Source organism: Lagenorhynchus albirostris, mitochondrion (assembly GCF_949774975.1).
Source record: "Lagenorhynchus albirostris mitochondrion, complete genome".
Lineage (NCBI taxonomy): Eukaryota > Metazoa > Chordata > Mammalia > Artiodactyla > Delphinidae > Lagenorhynchus > Lagenorhynchus albirostris.
In genome coordinates, this window is record NC_083094.1 from 1 (window position 1) to 16,393 (window position 16,393).

General features: G+C 38.7%; 13 protein-coding genes and 24 non-coding genes across 37 annotated transcripts, besides 2 other annotated features; 28 read left to right on the plus strand and 9 right to left on the minus strand. All coding sequences in view use genetic code 2, as the record gives it.

Moving 5' to 3' along the window:
- Positions 1–72, plus strand: RVD39_mgt01. Its single transcript has one exon. It is a non-coding gene; the product is annotated as a tRNA-Phe (tRNA).
- RVD39_mgr02 lies at positions 73–1,046 on the plus strand. Its single transcript has one exon. It is a non-coding gene; the product is annotated as a 12S ribosomal RNA (ribosomal RNA).
- On the plus strand, positions 1,047–1,113 carry RVD39_mgt02. The gene has a single exon. It is a non-coding gene; the product is annotated as a tRNA-Val (tRNA).
- On the plus strand, positions 1,114–2,691 carry RVD39_mgr01. The gene has a single exon. It is a non-coding gene; the product is annotated as a 16S ribosomal RNA (ribosomal RNA).
- RVD39_mgt03 lies at positions 2,692–2,766 on the plus strand. Its single transcript has one exon. It is a non-coding gene; the product is annotated as a tRNA-Leu (tRNA).
- Position 2,767: 1 nt separating this feature from the next.
- Positions 2,768–3,724, plus strand: ND1 (NADH dehydrogenase subunit 1). Its single transcript has one exon. The coding sequence runs from the start codon at positions 2,768–2,770 to the stop codon at positions 3,722–3,724; it is 957 nt and encodes a 318-aa protein (YP_010958503.1).
- A 4-nt stretch (positions 3,725–3,728) lies between these two features.
- Positions 3,729–3,797, plus strand: RVD39_mgt04. The gene has a single exon. It is a non-coding gene; the product is annotated as a tRNA-Ile (tRNA).
- RVD39_mgt05 lies at positions 3,795–3,867 on the minus strand. The gene has a single exon. It is a non-coding gene; the product is annotated as a tRNA-Gln (tRNA).
- A 1-nt stretch (position 3,868) lies between these two features.
- On the plus strand, positions 3,869–3,937 carry RVD39_mgt06. Its single transcript has one exon. It is a non-coding gene; the product is annotated as a tRNA-Met (tRNA).
- ND2 (NADH dehydrogenase subunit 2) lies at positions 3,938–4,979 on the plus strand. The gene has a single exon. A coding segment is annotated over exon 1 (1,042 nt).
- Positions 4,980–5,048, plus strand: RVD39_mgt07. The gene has a single exon. It is a non-coding gene; the product is annotated as a tRNA-Trp (tRNA).
- Positions 5,049–5,053: 5 nt separating this feature from the next.
- On the minus strand, positions 5,054–5,123 carry RVD39_mgt08. Its single transcript has one exon. It is a non-coding gene; the product is annotated as a tRNA-Ala (tRNA).
- On the minus strand, positions 5,124–5,198 carry RVD39_mgt09. The gene has a single exon. It is a non-coding gene; the product is annotated as a tRNA-Asn (tRNA).
- Positions 5,199–5,233: an origin of replication.
- RVD39_mgt10 lies at positions 5,231–5,297 on the minus strand. Its single transcript has one exon. It is a non-coding gene; the product is annotated as a tRNA-Cys (tRNA).
- Positions 5,298–5,364, minus strand: RVD39_mgt11. Its single transcript has one exon. It is a non-coding gene; the product is annotated as a tRNA-Tyr (tRNA).
- A 1-nt stretch (position 5,365) lies between these two features.
- COX1 (cytochrome c oxidase subunit I) lies at positions 5,366–6,916 on the plus strand. The gene has a single exon. The coding sequence runs from the start codon at positions 5,366–5,368 to the stop codon at positions 6,914–6,916; it is 1,551 nt and encodes a 516-aa protein (YP_010958505.1).
- RVD39_mgt12 lies at positions 6,912–6,980 on the minus strand. The gene has a single exon. It is a non-coding gene; the product is annotated as a tRNA-Ser (tRNA).
- Positions 6,981–6,987: 7 nt separating this feature from the next.
- RVD39_mgt13 lies at positions 6,988–7,055 on the plus strand. Its single transcript has one exon. It is a non-coding gene; the product is annotated as a tRNA-Asp (tRNA).
- On the plus strand, positions 7,056–7,739 carry COX2 (cytochrome c oxidase subunit II). Its single transcript has one exon. It carries the CDS (start codon positions 7,056–7,058, stop codon positions 7,737–7,739), a length of 684 nt encoding a protein of 227 aa, YP_010958506.1.
- A 3-nt stretch (positions 7,740–7,742) lies between these two features.
- Positions 7,743–7,807, plus strand: RVD39_mgt14. Its single transcript has one exon. It is a non-coding gene; the product is annotated as a tRNA-Lys (tRNA).
- Positions 7,808–7,811: 4 nt separating this feature from the next.
- On the plus strand, positions 7,812–8,003 carry ATP8 (ATP synthase F0 subunit 8). Its single transcript has one exon. The coding sequence runs from the start codon at positions 7,812–7,814 to the stop codon at positions 8,001–8,003; it is 192 nt and encodes a 63-aa protein (YP_010958507.1).
- Positions 7,973–8,653, plus strand: ATP6 (ATP synthase F0 subunit 6). Its single transcript has one exon. It carries the CDS (start codon positions 7,973–7,975, stop codon positions 8,651–8,653), a length of 681 nt encoding a protein of 226 aa, YP_010958508.1.
- Positions 8,653–9,437, plus strand: COX3 (cytochrome c oxidase subunit III). The gene has a single exon. A coding segment is annotated over exon 1 (785 nt).
- RVD39_mgt15 lies at positions 9,438–9,506 on the plus strand. Its single transcript has one exon. It is a non-coding gene; the product is annotated as a tRNA-Gly (tRNA).
- ND3 (NADH dehydrogenase subunit 3) lies at positions 9,507–9,852 on the plus strand. The gene has a single exon. A coding segment is annotated over exon 1 (346 nt).
- A 1-nt stretch (position 9,853) lies between these two features.
- Positions 9,854–9,923, plus strand: RVD39_mgt16. Its single transcript has one exon. It is a non-coding gene; the product is annotated as a tRNA-Arg (tRNA).
- ND4L (NADH dehydrogenase subunit 4L) lies at positions 9,924–10,220 on the plus strand. Its single transcript has one exon. It carries the CDS (start codon positions 9,924–9,926, stop codon positions 10,218–10,220), a length of 297 nt encoding a protein of 98 aa, YP_010958511.1.
- Positions 10,214–11,591, plus strand: ND4 (NADH dehydrogenase subunit 4). Its single transcript has one exon. A coding segment is annotated over exon 1 (1,378 nt).
- Positions 11,592–11,661, plus strand: RVD39_mgt17. The gene has a single exon. It is a non-coding gene; the product is annotated as a tRNA-His (tRNA).
- On the plus strand, positions 11,662–11,722 carry RVD39_mgt18. The gene has a single exon. It is a non-coding gene; the product is annotated as a tRNA-Ser (tRNA).
- A 1-nt stretch (position 11,723) lies between these two features.
- RVD39_mgt19 lies at positions 11,724–11,793 on the plus strand. Its single transcript has one exon. It is a non-coding gene; the product is annotated as a tRNA-Leu (tRNA).
- ND5 (NADH dehydrogenase subunit 5) lies at positions 11,794–13,614 on the plus strand. The gene has a single exon. It carries the CDS (start codon positions 11,794–11,796, stop codon positions 13,612–13,614), a length of 1,821 nt encoding a protein of 606 aa, YP_010958513.1.
- Positions 13,598–14,125, minus strand: ND6 (NADH dehydrogenase subunit 6). Its single transcript has one exon. The coding sequence runs from the start codon at positions 14,123–14,125 to the stop codon at positions 13,598–13,600; it is 528 nt and encodes a 175-aa protein (YP_010958514.1).
- On the minus strand, positions 14,126–14,194 carry RVD39_mgt20. The gene has a single exon. It is a non-coding gene; the product is annotated as a tRNA-Glu (tRNA).
- A 4-nt stretch (positions 14,195–14,198) lies between these two features.
- On the plus strand, positions 14,199–15,338 carry CYTB (cytochrome b). Its single transcript has one exon. The coding sequence runs from the start codon at positions 14,199–14,201 to the stop codon at positions 15,336–15,338; it is 1,140 nt and encodes a 379-aa protein (YP_010958515.1).
- RVD39_mgt21 lies at positions 15,339–15,409 on the plus strand. The gene has a single exon. It is a non-coding gene; the product is annotated as a tRNA-Thr (tRNA).
- Positions 15,409–15,475, minus strand: RVD39_mgt22. Its single transcript has one exon. It is a non-coding gene; the product is annotated as a tRNA-Pro (tRNA).
- Positions 15,476–16,393: a D loop.

The following is a 16,393-nucleotide window of genomic DNA, read 5'->3' on the forward strand; positions in this document are numbered from 1 at the left end:
GTTAATGTAGCTTAAATTTTCATAAAGCAAGACACTGAAAATGTCTAGATGGGCATTATTGCCCCATCAACACAAAGGTTTGGTCCTGGCCTTTCTATTAGTTCTTAGCAGACTTACACATGCAAGCATCCGCATCCCAGTGAAAATGCCCTCCAAATCATTAAAGACTAAAAGGAGCGGGCATCAAGCACACTATACCAGTAGCTCATAACGCCTTGCTTAGCCACACCCCCACGGGTTACAGCAGTGACAAGAATTAGGCTATAAACGAAAGTTTGACCTAGCTATGCTAATCAGGGTTGGTAAATTTCGTGCCAGCCACCGCGGTCATACGATTGACCCAAATTAATAGACACCCGGCGTAAAGAGTGTCAAGGAACTATACAAAAATAAAGTCAAACCTTAATTAAGCTGTAAAAAGCCATAATTAAAATTAAGTTAAACTACGAAAGTAACTTTATCATAAACTGAATACACGACAACTAAGACCCAAACTGGGATTAGATACCCCACTATGCTTAGTCGTAAACTTAAATAGTCCTAAAACAAGACTATTCGCCAGAGTACTATCGGCAACAGCCCAAAACTCAAAGGACTTGGCGGTGCTTCATATCCTTCTAGAGGAGCCTGTTCTGTAAACGATAAACCACGATCAACCTCACCAATCCTTGCTACTTCAGTCTATATACCGCCATCTTCAGCAAACCCTAAAAAAGGAATGAAAGTAAGCACAACTATTGCACGTAAAAACGTTAGGTCAAGGTGTAACCTATGGATTGGGAAGAAATGGGCTACATTTTCTATAATAAGAACACTACTTAAACTTAGACGAAAGTTTTTATGAAATCTAAAAACTAAAGGAGGATTTAGCAGTAAGTTAAGAATAGAATGCTTAATTGAATAAGGCCATGAAGCACGCACACACCGCCCGTCACCCTCCTCAAGTGCCATAGCAAAGCCCCAGATCACTAACCCATGCTAAGCAAGCGTACAAGAGGAGACAAGTCGTAACAAGGTAAGCGTACCGGAAGGTGTGCTTGGATAAACAAGATGTAGCTTAAATAAAGCATCTAGTTTACACCTAGAAGATTCCACAACCCGTGCACATCTTGAACTATACCTAGCCCACACTCCTCCCCATTACAATTATTATAAGTCAATCAAATAAAACATTTACCATACATCTAAAGTATAGGAGATAGAAATTTAATTATCGATGGCGCTATAGAGAAAGTACCGTAAGGGAAAGATGAAAGAAATAATAAAAGTAAAAAAAAGCAAAGTTTACCCCTTGTACCTTTTGCATAATGATTTAACTAGTAATAATTTAGCAAAGAGACCTTAAGTTAAATTACCCGAAACCAGACGAGCTACTTATGAGCAGTAACTAGAACAAACTCGTCTATGTAGCAAAATAGTGAGAAGACTTATAAGTAGAGGTGAAAAGCCTAACGAGCCTGGTGATAGCTGGTTGTCCAAGAAAGGAATTTCAGTTCAACATTAAACAATACTAAAAACCATATTAAGTTTCAACGTATGTTTAACTGTTAGTCTAAAAAGGTACAGCTTTTTAGAAATGGATACAACCTTTACTAGAGAGTAATATAAAACTTAAACCATAGTTGGCCTAAAAGCAGCCATCAATTAAGAAAGCGTTCAAGCTCAACAACAAAAACAAGTTTTAATTCCAACAATAAATAAAATAACTCCTAGCCTGATTATTGGACTAATCTATTTAACTATAGAAGAAATACTGTTAATATGAGTAACAAGAAAAATTTTCTCCTTGCACAAGCTTATATCAGTGGCTGATATTATACTGATAGTTAACAGCTAATAAATATAACCTAACACTAAACCATTTATTTAACATACTGTTAACCCAACACAGGTGTGCACTAAGGAAAGATTAAAAAGAGTAAAAGGAACTCGGCAAACACAAACCCCGCCTGTTTACCAAAAACATCACCTCTAGCATAACTAGTATTAGAGGCACTGCCTGCCCAGTGACAATCGTTAAACGGCCGCGGTATCTTGACCGTGCAAAGGTAGCATAATCACTTGTTCTCTAAATAAGGACTTGTATGAACGGCCACACGAGGGTTTTACTGTCTCTTACTCTTAATCAGTGAAATTGACCTCCCCGTGAAGAGGCGGGGATAACACAATAAGACGAGAAGACCCTATGGAGCTTTAATTAATCAACTCAAAAAGCATAAAATAACACCACCAAGGAATAACATAGCCTTATATGAGTTGACAATTTCGGTTGGGGTGACCTCGGAGTATAAAAAACCCTCCGAGTGATTAAAACTTAGGCTTACCAGCCAAAGTATAACATCACTTATTGATCCAAAATTTTGATCAACGGAACAAGTTACCCTAGGGATAACAGCGCAATCCTATTCTAGAGTCCATATCGACAATAGGGTTTACGACCTCGATGTTGGATCAGGACATCCTAATGGTGCAGCAGCTATTAAGGGTTCGTTTGTTCAACGATTAAAGTCCTACGTGATCTGAGTTCAGACCGGAGTAATCCAGGTCGGTTTCTATCTATTATGCATTTCTCCCAGTACGAAAGGACAAGAGAAATAAGGCCAACTTCAAAAAAGCGCCTTCAAACAATTAGTGACCCAGTCTCAACCTAATAACCTAGCATAAACATACCCGCCCAAGATCAGGGCTTATGTTGAAGTGGCAAAGTACGGCAATTGCATAAAACTTAAGCTTTTACACTCAGAGGTTCAAATCCTCTCTTCAACAAATGTTTATAATTAACATTTTAATACTCATTCTCCCTATTCTTTTAGCCGTAGCATTTCTAACACTAGTAGAACGCAAAATCTTAGGTTACATACAATTCCGAAAAGGACCAAACATCGTAGGCCCATACGGCCTACTACAACCCTTCGCTGATGCAATCAAACTGTTCACTAAAGAACCCTTACGACCAGCTACATCTTCCACCACCCTATTTATAATTGCACCCGTACTTGCACTAACTTTGGCCCTCACAATATGAGCTCCCCTACCCATACCACACCCACTCATCAACATAAACCTAGGAGTACTCTTCATACTAGCAATATCAAGCCTGGCTGTATACTCTATCATATGATCCGGATGAGCTTCCAACTCAAAATATGCCTTAATTGGAGCTCTACGAGCAGTAGCACAAACAATCTCATATGAAGTAACACTAGCCATTATTCTATTATCAGTACTCCTAATAAACGGCTCCTTCACTTTATCTACACTAAATACTACTCAAGAAAAATTATGGCTACTCTTCCCTTCATGACCATTAGCTATAATATGATTTATCTCCACCTTAGCAGAAACTAACCGAGCCCCTTTCGACCTTACAGAAGGAGAATCAGAACTCGTGTCCGGCTTTAACGTAGAATACGCTGCCGGTCCTTTCGCCCTATTCTTTCTAGCAGAATATGCCAACATTATCATAATAAATATATTCACAACTATCTTATTTCTAGGAGCATTCCACGATCCCTACACACCAGAATTATGCACAACAAACCTAATCGTCAAATCACTACTACTAACAATATCCTTCTTATGAATCCGAGCATCCTATCCCCGATTCCGATACGACCAACTAATACACCTCCTCTGAAAAAACTTCCTCCCACTAACACTAGCCTTCTGCATATGACATATCTCATTACCCATCATAACAGCAAGCATCCCACCCCAAACATAAAATAAGAAATATGTCTGACAAAAGAATTACTTTGATAGAGTAAATAATAGAGGTTTAAGTCCTCTTATTTCTAGAATAATAGGAATCGAACCTACCCTTAAGAATTCAAAGTTCTTCGTGCTACCACACTACACCATAATCTATAGTAAGGTCAGCTAAATAAGCTATCGGGCCCATACCCCGGAAATGTTGGTTCATATCCTTCCCATACTAATTAATCCATTCATCTCTATCACCCTACTAACAACTCTTATCCTAAGCACAACAATTGTCACCATTAGCTCCCATTGATTATTCGCCTGAATCGGACTAGAAATAAACATAATAGCCATCATTCCTATCATAATGAAAAAACCCAACCCCCGAGCCACAGAAGCCTCAGCCAAATATTTCCTAACACAAGCCACAGCATCCTCATTACTTATACTAGCAATTATCATTAACCTAATACACTCCAGCCAATGAACTATCATAAAATTATTCGACCCGACAGCATCTATTCTAATAACAATAGCCCTAGCCATTAAACTAGGATTATCCCCCTTCCACTTCTGAGTGCCGGAAGTTACACAAGGTATTCCCTTAAGCACAGGACTAATCCTGCTTACGTGACAAAAACTCGCACCTATCTCAATCCTTTACCAAATTTCACCATCAATCAACCTGCACCTGATAATTACCATATCCTTTCTATCAATTCTGATCGGAGGTTGAGGTGGACTAAACCAAACACAACTCCGAAAAATCATAGCCTATTCATCAATTGCCCATATAGGATGAATAACCACTATCTTACTATATAATCCAGCCCTCACCCTACTAAACCTATTAATTTACATTATCATAAACTTCACTATATTTATGTTACTTATCCAAAACTCCACTACCACCACATTACTACTATCCCAAACATGAAATACAATACCAGTTATAACAACTTTTACTATACTCACCCTACTCTCCATAGGAGGACTTCCTCCACTTACAGGCTTTATACCTAAATGAATAATTATTCAAGAACTAACAAAAAACGATACCCTTATCCTGCCTATCCTCATGGCCATCACAGCTCTACTCAACCTATATTTCTATATACGCCTTACCTACTCCACAGCATTAACCCTATTCCCCACCACCAATAATATAAAAATAAAATGGCAATTCTACCCCACAAAACAAATAACCCTTCTACCAACAGCAATCGTACTATCCACAATACTCCTACCCCTCACACCAGCACTCTTTATTTTACTATAGGGGTTTAGGTTAATCAAGACCAAGAGCCTTCAAAGCCCTAAGCAAGTACAATTTTACTTAACCCCTGCCCAACTAAGGATTGCAAGACTATATCCTACATCAATTGAATGCAAATCAAACACTTTAATTAAGCTAAATCCTCACTAGATTGGAGGGATAGATCTCCCACGAACTTTTAGTTAACAGCTAAATACCCTAGTAAACTGGCTTCAATCTACTTCTCCCGCCGCGAGAAAAAAAAGGCGGGAGAAGTCCCGGCAGAATTGAAGCTGCTTCTTTGAATTTGCAATTCAAAATGATTATTCACTACAAGACTTGGTAAAAAGAGGACTCTTACCCCTGTCTTTAGATTTACAGTCTAATGCCTACTCGGCCATTTTACCTATGTTCATAAACCGATGACTATTCTCTACCAATCACAAAGACATTGGTACCTTGTATTTACTATTTGGCGCCTGGGCAGGAATAGTGGGCACTGGCCTAAGCTTGTTGATTCGTGCTGAATTAGGTCAACCTGGTACACTTATCGGAGACGACCAACTTTACAATGTTCTAGTAACAGCTCACGCCTTCGTAATAATTTTCTTTATAGTTATACCTATTATAATTGGAGGCTTTGGAAACTGACTCGTTCCCTTAATAATTGGAGCCCCCGACATAGCATTTCCCCGTTTAAACAATATAAGCTTCTGACTACTTCCTCCTTCCTTTCTACTACTGATAGCATCCTCGATAATTGAAGCCGGCGCAGGTACAGGCTGAACTGTATATCCTCCTCTAGCCGGAAATCTAGCACATGCAGGAGCCTCAGTAGACCTTACTATTTTCTCTCTACATTTAGCCGGTGTATCTTCAATCCTTGGAGCTATTAACTTCATCACAACTATTATTAATATAAAACCACCCGCTATAACCCAATACCAAACACCTCTCTTCGTCTGATCAGTCTTAGTTACAGCAATCTTACTTCTACTATCATTACCTGTTTTAGCAGCCGGAATTACTATACTACTAACTGATCGAAACCTAAACACAACTTTTTTCGACCCGGCAGGCGGAGGAGACCCAATCTTATATCAACACTTATTCTGATTTTTTGGTCATCCAGAAGTATATATTCTAATTTTACCTGGCTTTGGAATAATCTCACATATTGTTACTTATTATTCGGGGAAAAAAGAACCTTTTGGGTACATGGGAATAGTATGAGCTATAGTTTCTATTGGCTTCCTGGGTTTCATTGTATGAGCTCACCATATGTTTACAGTTGGAATAGACGTAGACACACGAGCATATTTTACATCAGCTACCATGATTATTGCAATCCCTACAGGAGTAAAAGTTTTCAGTTGACTAGCAACACTCCACGGAGGAAATATTAAATGATCTCCTGCCCTAATATGAGCTCTAGGCTTTATTTTCTTATTCACAGTAGGAGGTTTAACCGGTATTATCCTAGCTAACTCATCCCTAGATATTATTCTCCACGATACCTATTATGTGGTTGCCCATTTCCACTATGTACTTTCAATAGGAGCTGTCTTCGCCATCATAGGAGGCTTCGTCCACTGATTTCCACTATTTTCAGGGTATACACTAAACCCAACATGAACAAAAATCCAATTCATAATTATATTTGTAGGTGTAAACATGACATTCTTCCCACAACACTTCCTAGGTCTATCTGGAATACCTCGCCGATACTCCGACTATCCAGATGCTTACACAACATGAAATACCATCTCATCAATAGGCTCATTTATCTCACTAACAGCAGTCATACTAATAATTTTCATTATCTGAGAAGCATTCGCATCTAAACGAGAAGTACTAGCAGTAGACCTCACCTCCACAAATCTTGAGTGGCTAAACGGATGTCCTCCACCATACCACACATTTGAAGAACCAGTATACGTCAACCTAAAGTATTCAAGAAAGGAAGGAATCGAACCCCCTCTAATCGGTTTCAAGCCAATATCATAACCACTATGTCTTTCTTTATAAGCGAGATATTAGTAAAGTCTTACATAACTTTGTCAAAGTTAAATCACAAGTGAAAATCCTGTATATCTCCATGGCATATCCCTTTCAACTAGGCTTACAAGACGCAGCATCACCTGTTATAGAAGAACTTCTACAGTTTCATGATCACGCATTAATAATCGTCTTCTTAATTAGCTCCTTAGTTCTTTATATTATTACATCAATACTTACAACCAAATTAACACATACTAGTACAATAGATGCTCAAGAGGTAGAAACTATTTGAACTGTCCTCCCAGCCGTTATTTTAATCATAATTGCCCTACCTTCCCTACGAATTCTCTATATAATAGACGAAATCAACAATCCCTCTCTTACCGTAAAAACAATAGGACACCAATGGTACTGAAGCTATGAATACACAGACTACGAAGACCTAAACTTTGACTCGTACATAATTCCAACCTCAGACCTAAAACCAGGCGAACTACGATTGTTAGAAGTAGACAACCGAATAGTTCTACCCATACAAATGACAATCCGAATACTAGTCTCCTCAGAAGACGTATTACACTCATGAGCTGTCCCTTCCCTAGGCCTAAAAACAGACGCAATTCCTGGCCGCTTAAACCAAACAACCCTAATATCAACACGACCTGGCCTGTTCTACGGACAATGTTCAGAAATTTGTGGCTCAAATCACAGTTTTATACCAATCGTTCTCGAACTAGTACCTTTAGAGAATTTCGAAAAATGATCTACATCCATATTATAACTTCACTAAGAAGCTAAATCAGCGTTAACCTTTTAAGTTAAAGATTGAGAGTTATAAGCTCCCCTTAGTGATATGCCACAACTAGATACATCAACATGGCTCCTTACCATTCTCTCTATAATCTTTACCCTATTCGCACTACTTCAACTAAAAATTTCAAAGCACTTTTACTCTCACTCCCCTAAACCAGTGGACACCAAACTACAAAAGCAGCAAACCCCTTGAAACCACACATGAACGAAAATTTATTTGCCCCTTTCATAATCCCAATTATACTAGGCATCCCTATTACTACCCTAATCATCATATTTCCCACCATACTATTCCCAACACCAAATCGATTAATCAATAACCGTGTGATCGCTATCCAACAATGACTTACCAAACTCACATCAAAGCAACTAATAATCACACATAGCCCCAAAGGACAAACCTGATCTCTAATACTCACCTCACTTCTCCTTTTTATTGCCTCCACAAACCTTCTTGGAATACTACCTCACTCATTTACACCTACCACTCAACTCTCTATAAATTTAGGCATGGCCATTCCATTATGAGCTGGCACCGTTTTTATCGGCTTCCGCAACAAGACAAAAATATCTCTAGCCCATCTTTTACCATTAGGCACACCCACTTTCCTAATCCCCATACTAGTAATTATCGAAACTATTAGCCTATTTATTCAACCTTTAGCCTTAGCAGTACGGCTAACAGCGAACATCACAGCAGGTCACCTACTATTGCACCTAATTGGAAGTGCAACTCTTGCATTAATAAATATTAGTCTATTCACAGCCCTCATCACATTTATTATCCTCACTCTATTAGTCATCCTCGAATTCGCCGTAGCCCTAATCCAAGCCTACGTATTCACCCTACTAGTAAGCCTATATTTGCAAGACAATACATAATGACCCACCAAACCCACTCATATCATATAGTAAACCCCAGTCCTTGACCACTTACAGGAGCTCTCTCAGCATTCCTTATAACATCAGGCCTAATCATATGATTCCATTTCAACTCAATTATTTTACTGACTTTAAGTTTTTTTACAAATATTCTAACAATATACCAATGATGACGAGACATCATCCGAGAAAGTACTTTTCAAGGCCACCACACACCAACCGTCCAAAAAGGACTTCGATATGGCATAATCCTATTTATCTTATCAGAAGTCCTATTTTTCACAGGCTTCTTCTGAGCCTTTTACCACTCAAGCCTTGCCCCTACTCCCGAACTAGGAGGTTCCTGACCACCAACAGGTATTCACCCCTTAAATCCACTAGAAGTCCCACTCCTCAACACCTCCGTATTACTAGCTTCTGGTGTATCTATCACTTGAGCCCACCATAGCCTTATAGAAGGTAACCGTAAACACATACTCCAAGCCCTCTTAATTACAATCATACTTGGCCTTTATTTCACCCTACTCCAAGCATCAGAATACTATGAAGCCCCTTTCACAATCTCAGACGGAGTCTACGGCTCCACTTTCTTCGTAGCTACAGGCTTCCACGGACTACACGTCATCATTGGATCCACTTTCCTTATCATCTGCTTTGTACGCCAAATAATGTTCCACTTCACATCAAATCATCACTTTGGCTTCGAAGCCGCTGCTTGGTACTGACACTTCGTAGACGTCGTATGATTATTCCTCTATGTATCAATCTATTGATGAGGCTCATAGTCCTTTTAGTATTAACAAGTACAGCTGACTTCCAATCAGTTAGTTTCGGTACACTCCGAAAAAGAACAATAAACCTTCTATTAACTCTACTAACGAACACAACCCTAGCTCTACTACTTATACTTATTGCTTTTTGACTTCCCCAACTAAATATCTATGCAGAAAAAACTAGCCCTTATGAGTGTGGCTTTGACCCAATAGGATCTGCTCGTCTACCCTTTTCCATAAAATTCTTCCTAGTAGCAATCACCTTTCTCCTCTTTGATTTAGAAATTGCTCTCCTACTCCCCTTACCTTGAGCAATTCAAACAAATAATTTAACAACAATACTTCTTACAGCCTTGTTCCTAATTTCTCTTCTAGCAGCTAGCCTAGCCTATGAATGAACCCAAAAAGGCCTAGAATGAGATAAATATGATACTTAGTTTAAAATAAAACAAGTGGTTTCGACCCACTAGATTGTGACCTAAGCTCACAAGTACCAAATGTCTCTAGTCCACATTAATGTTTTAATTGCCTTTACAGTATCCCTCACAGGCTTATTAATGTATCGATCCCACCTAATATCCGCATTACTATGTCTAGAAGGTATAGTATTATCATTATTCATCTTAGCGGCCCTTACAATCCTAAACACACACTTCACCCTAGCCAACATAATGCCAATTATTCTCCTAGTATTTGCAGCCTGCGAGGCAGCTATCGGACTAGCCTTACTGGTCATAGTCTCCAATACATATGGTACCGACTATGTACAAAACCTCAACCTCCTCCAATGCTAAAATTTATTATTCCTACTATCATACTTATACCTCTGACTTGATTATCAAAAAGTAACTTTATCTGAATCAATACCACAGCCCATAGCCTATTAATTAGCTTCACAAGCTTACTTCTACTTAACCAATTCAACGATAATAGTCTTAATTACTCTTTAACATTTTTCTCTGACCCCCTTTCCGCACCACTCTTAATACTAACAATATGACTTCTCCCCTTGATATTAATAGCAAGTCAATTCCACCTCCTAAAAGAGCCACTCACCCGAAAAAAACTCTACATTACAATATTAATTATTCTACAAATCCTCTTAATCATGACCTTTACCGCTACAGAACTAACTATATTTTATATTACATTTGAAGCCACACTAATCCCTACTCTCATTATCATCACCCGTTGAGGTAACCAAACAGAACGACTTAATGCAGGACTTTATTTCTTATTCTATACACTCGTAGGATCTCTCCCCTTACTAGTAGCATTAATATATTTACAAAATACAGTAGGCTCCCTAAACTTCCTATTATTACAGTACTGAGCTCAACCATTATCAACTTCCTGATCTAACACTTTCATATGACTAGCTTGCATAATAGCCTTTCTAGTAAAAATACCCCTTTATGGGTTACACCTCTGATTACCCAAAGCACATGTAGAAGCTCCCATTGCAGGTTCAATAGTCCTTGCAGCTGTACTACTAAAACTCGGAGGCTACGGAATACTACGAATCACATCAATTCTTAACCCTTTAACAGAAGACATAGCCTATCCTTTCCTTGTGTTATCCCTATGAGGAATAATCATAACCAGTTCTATTTGTCTACGCCAAACAGACCTAAAATCACTAATCGCATACTCCTCAGTTAGCCACATAGCACTCGTCATCGCAGCTGTCCTTATTCAAACCCCCTGAAGTTATATAGGAGCCACCGCCCTAATAATTGCCCACGGCCTTACATCCTCCATATTATTCTGTCTAGCAAACTCAAACTACGAACGCATTCATAGCCGAACCATAATCCTAGCACGAGGCCTACAAATCTTTTTTCCATTAATAACTACTTGATGATTACTAGCATGCTTAACAAACCTTGCCCTACCTCCTACCATCAATCTGATCGGAGAACTACTCGTAATTATGTCAACCTTCTCATGATCAAATCTCACCATTATCCTCATAGGAGTAAACATTGTAATCACAGCCCTCTACTCCCTATATATACTAATTATAACACAACGTGGCAAGCACACACACCATATTAATAATCTTACCCCTACCTTCACACGAGAACATGCCCTAATAGCCCTACACATTATCCCCCTCCTACTCCTGTCACTAAACCCTAAAATCATTCTAGGACCTCTTTATTGTAAGTATAGTTTAAAAAAACCATTAGTTTGTGAAACTAAAAACAGAAGATACAAACCTTCTTACTTACCGGAAAAGAATTGCAAGAACTGCTAATTCATGCGCTCCACACCTAACAATGTGGCTTTTTCAAACTTTTAAAGGATAGTAGTTATCCATTGGTCTTAGGAACCAAAAAATTGGTGCAACTCCAAATAAAAGTAATAAACTTATTTACTTCTTCCACCCTACTCACACTACTTATACTAATCGCCCCCGTTATAGCATCAAGTACAGATTTCTACAAAAACAATAACTACCAACGTTATGTAAAAAATATAACTCTCTCTGCTTTCATCACCAGCCTGATCCCAATAATAATATTCATCCACACAAACCAAGAAATACTCATCTCAAACTGACACTGAATCACCATCCACACCTTTAAACTAACACTTAGCTTTAAAATAGACTACTTTTCACTTATATTTATGCCCGTAGCATTATTCATTACATGATCTATTATAGAATTTTCAATATGATACATACACTCCGACCCTTACATTAATCAATTCTTCAAATATCTACTCATCTTCCTCATCACTATACTTATCCTCGTCACAGCTAATAATCTCTTCCAATTATTTATTGGATGAGAAGGAGTAGGAATCATATCCTTCCTATTAATTGGCTGATGGTTCGGACGAACAGACGCCAATACAGCCGCTCTCCAAGCAATCCTATATAATCGTATCGGAGATATTGGTTTCCTTCTATCTATAGCCTGATTTCTACATAATACAAACGCATGAGATTTACAACAAATCTTCACACTTAACCAAAACCCCCCAACCCTTCCTCTCATAGGACTTACACTAGCTGCAGCTGGAAAATCAGCCCAATTTGGCCTACACCCGTGACTACCTTCAGCAATAGAAGGCCCCACTCCAGTCTCAGCCCTACTTCACTCAAGCACAATAGTTGTAGCAGGAATTTTCTTACTTATCCGCTTTTACCCCTTAACAGAAAATAGCAACTTTATTCAGACAATAATACTTTCTCTAGGCGCCCTCACCACCCTATTCACAGCTATCTGTGCCTTAACCCAAAATGACATTAAAAAAATCATTGCTTTTTCTACCTCCAGCCAACTCGGCCTGATAATAGTAACACTAGGCCTCAATCAACCACACCTAGCATTCCTGCACATCTGTACACATGCTTTCTTCAAAGCCATACTATTTCTATGCTCCGGCTCTATCATCCATAATTTAAATAATGAACAAGACATTCGAAAAATAGGAGGACTATACAAAATCCTTCCCTTCACCACAACTGCCCTAATCATCGGCTGCTTCGCACTAACAGGAATACCATTTCTCACAGGATCTTATTCTAAAGACCTTATCATTGAAGCCGCCACTTCGTCTTATACCAACGCCTGAGCCCTATTACTAACATTAATCGCCACCTCCATAACAGCCATTTACAGCACTCGCATCATTTTCTTTACTCTACTAGGACAACCTCGCTTCCCTCCTCTCACAAATATTAATGAAACTAACCCCATACTAATTAACCCCATCAAACGCCTATTAATCGGAAGTATCTTCGCTGGATTCATTCTCTCCAACAGCATACCCCCAATAAACATTCCTCTAATGACCATACCCTTGTATCTAAAACTAACAGCCCTCATAGTAACAATTCTAGGCTTTATTATCGCATTTGAAATTAACACATATTCAAAAAACCTAAAATATTCCTACTCATCAGACTCTACTAAATTCTCTACCCTATTAGGCTACTTCCCTACAATCATACATCGCCTACCCCCTCATCTAGTTCTAACAATAAGCCAGAAACTCGCAACCTCCCTACTAGACCTAACCTGAACAGAAACAGTTCTACCAAAAACAACAGCTCTTATTCAACTAAAAGCCTCCACACTAACTTCAAACCAAAAAGGACTTATCAAACTCTACTTCCTATCTTTCCTCATCACCATAACCCTCAGCATACTACTATTTAATTACCCCGAGTAATCTCTATAATAACCACTACACCAATAAACAGAGACCACCCAGTAACAATAACTAACCAAGTACCATAACTATATAATGCAGCGATTCCTATAGCTTCCTCACTAAAAAATCCAGTATCCCCTGTATCATAAATAACCCAATCTCCCAACCCATTAAACTCAAATACAACATTCACTTTCCCACCCTCTAAAACATATAATACCACTAACAACTCTAACACTAAACCTAGAAGAAATCCTCCAAGTACAACTTTATTAGAAACCCAAACTTCAGGATATTGCTCAGTAGCCATAGCCGTCGTATAACCAAACACAACTAATATTCCTCCTAAATAAATTAAAAATACCATTAAACCTAAAAATGAACCCCCAAAACTAAAAACAATTCCACACCCTATAGCACCACCCACAATCAACCCTAAACCACCATAAATTGGTGAAGGTTTTGAAGAAACCCCCACAAGACTAATTACAAAAATAGTGCTTATAATAAAAACAATATACATTACCATTATTCTCACATGGTCTTCAACCATGACCAATGACATGAAAAATCATCGTTGTAATTCAACTACAAGAACCCTAATGACCAACATCCGAAAAACACACCCACTAATAAAAATCCTCAACGACGCATTCATTGACCTACCCACTCCATCTAGTATCTCCTCATGATGAAATTTTGGCTCCCTATTAGGCCTCTGTCTTATTATACAAATCCTAACAGGCCTATTCCTAGCAATACATTACACGCCAGACACCTCAACCGCCTTTTCATCAGTCGCACACATCTGTCGAGACGTCAACTATGGCTGACTCATCCGCTATTTACATGCAAACGGAGCCTCCATATTTTTCATCTGTCTTTACGCCCACATTGGACGTGGCCTATACTATGGTTCTTATATATTCCAAGAAACTTGAAACATTGGCGTACTCCTACTACTAACAATCATAGCCACTGCATTCGTAGGTTATGTTCTACCCTGAGGACAAATATCATTCTGAGGCGCAACCGTCATCACTAATCTCCTATCAGCAATCCCTTATATCGGTACTACCCTAGTAGAATGAATCTGAGGTGGATTCTCCGTAGACAAAGCAACACTAACACGCTTCTTCGCTTTCCACTTTATCCTCCCATTCATCATCACAGCACTAGTAGCTGTTCACCTACTATTTTTACACGAGACAGGATCCAACAACCCCACAGGAATCCCATCCAACATAGATATAATTCCATTCCACCCTTATTACACAATCAAAGACATCCTAGGCGCTTTACTTTTAATCCTAACCTTACTAGCACTAACCCTATTTGCCCCCGACCTACTAGGAGATCCCGATAACTATACCCCAGCAAATCCACTAAGCACTCCTGCACACATCAAACCAGAATGGTATTTCCTATTCGCATATGCAATCCTACGATCAATCCCTAACAAACTTGGAGGAGTATTAGCACTACTACTCTCTATCCTCATCCTAATCTTCATTCCAATACTTCAAACATCCAAACAACGAAGCATAATATTCCGACCCTTCAGCCAACTATTATTTTGAACTCTAGTCGCAGACCTCATAACCTTAACATGAATCGGAGGTCAACCTGTTGAACACCCATACATTATTGTAGGTCAACTAGCATCTATCCTATACTTCCTCCTAATTTTAGTGCTAATACCAACAATCAGCCTTATTGAAAATAAACTCTTAAAATGAAGAGTCTTTGTAGTATAACAAAATACCCCGGCCTTGTAAACCGGAAAAGGAGAATCCCATTCCTCCCTAAGACTCAAGGAAGAGACATTAAACCTCACCACCAACACCCAAAGCTGGAATTCTACATAAACTATTCCTTGAAAAAGGCTTATTGTACAATTACCACAACATCACAGTACTACACCAGTATTGAAAATAATTTGTTTTAAAAATATTTTACTATACACATCATGTATACATACACGTACACATACTAATATTTAGTCTCTCCTTGTAAATATTCATATGTACATGCTATGTATTATTGTGCATTCATTTATTTTTCCATACGGTAAGTTAAAGCCCGTATTAATTATTATTAATTTTACATATTACATAATATGTATACTCTTACATATTATATGTCCCCTAACAATTTTATCTCCATTATATCCTATGGTCGCTCCATTAGATCACGAGCTTAATCAACATGCCGCGTGAAACCAGCAACCCGCTCGGCAGGGATCCCTCTTCTCGCACCGGGCCCATATCTCGTGGGGGTAGCTAGATAATGATCTTTATAAGACATCTGGTTCTTACTTCAGGACCATTTTAACTTAAAATCGCCCACTCGTTCCTCTTAAATAAGACATCTCGATGGATTCGTGACTAATCAGCCCATGCCTAACATAACTGAGGTTCCATACATTTGGTATCTTTTATTTTTTGGGGGGGAGCTTGCACCGACTCAGCTATGGCCTTAGAAAGGCCCCGTCACAGTCAAATAAATTGTAGCTGGACCTGTGTGTATTTTTGATTGGACTAGCACAACCAACAGGTGTTATTTAATTAATGGTTACAGGACATAGTACTCTACTATTCCCCCCGGGCTCAAAAAACCCTATCTCATAAAGATTTAACCCCCCTTCCCCCTTACAAAACTGATCGTCTGCTTTAATATTCACCACTCCCCTACAGTGCTTCGTCCCTAGATATACGCGCACTTTTTTTAATAAATCAATACTAAATCCGACACAAGCCCCATAATGAAATTATACAAATAATTTTTTACCCCATAA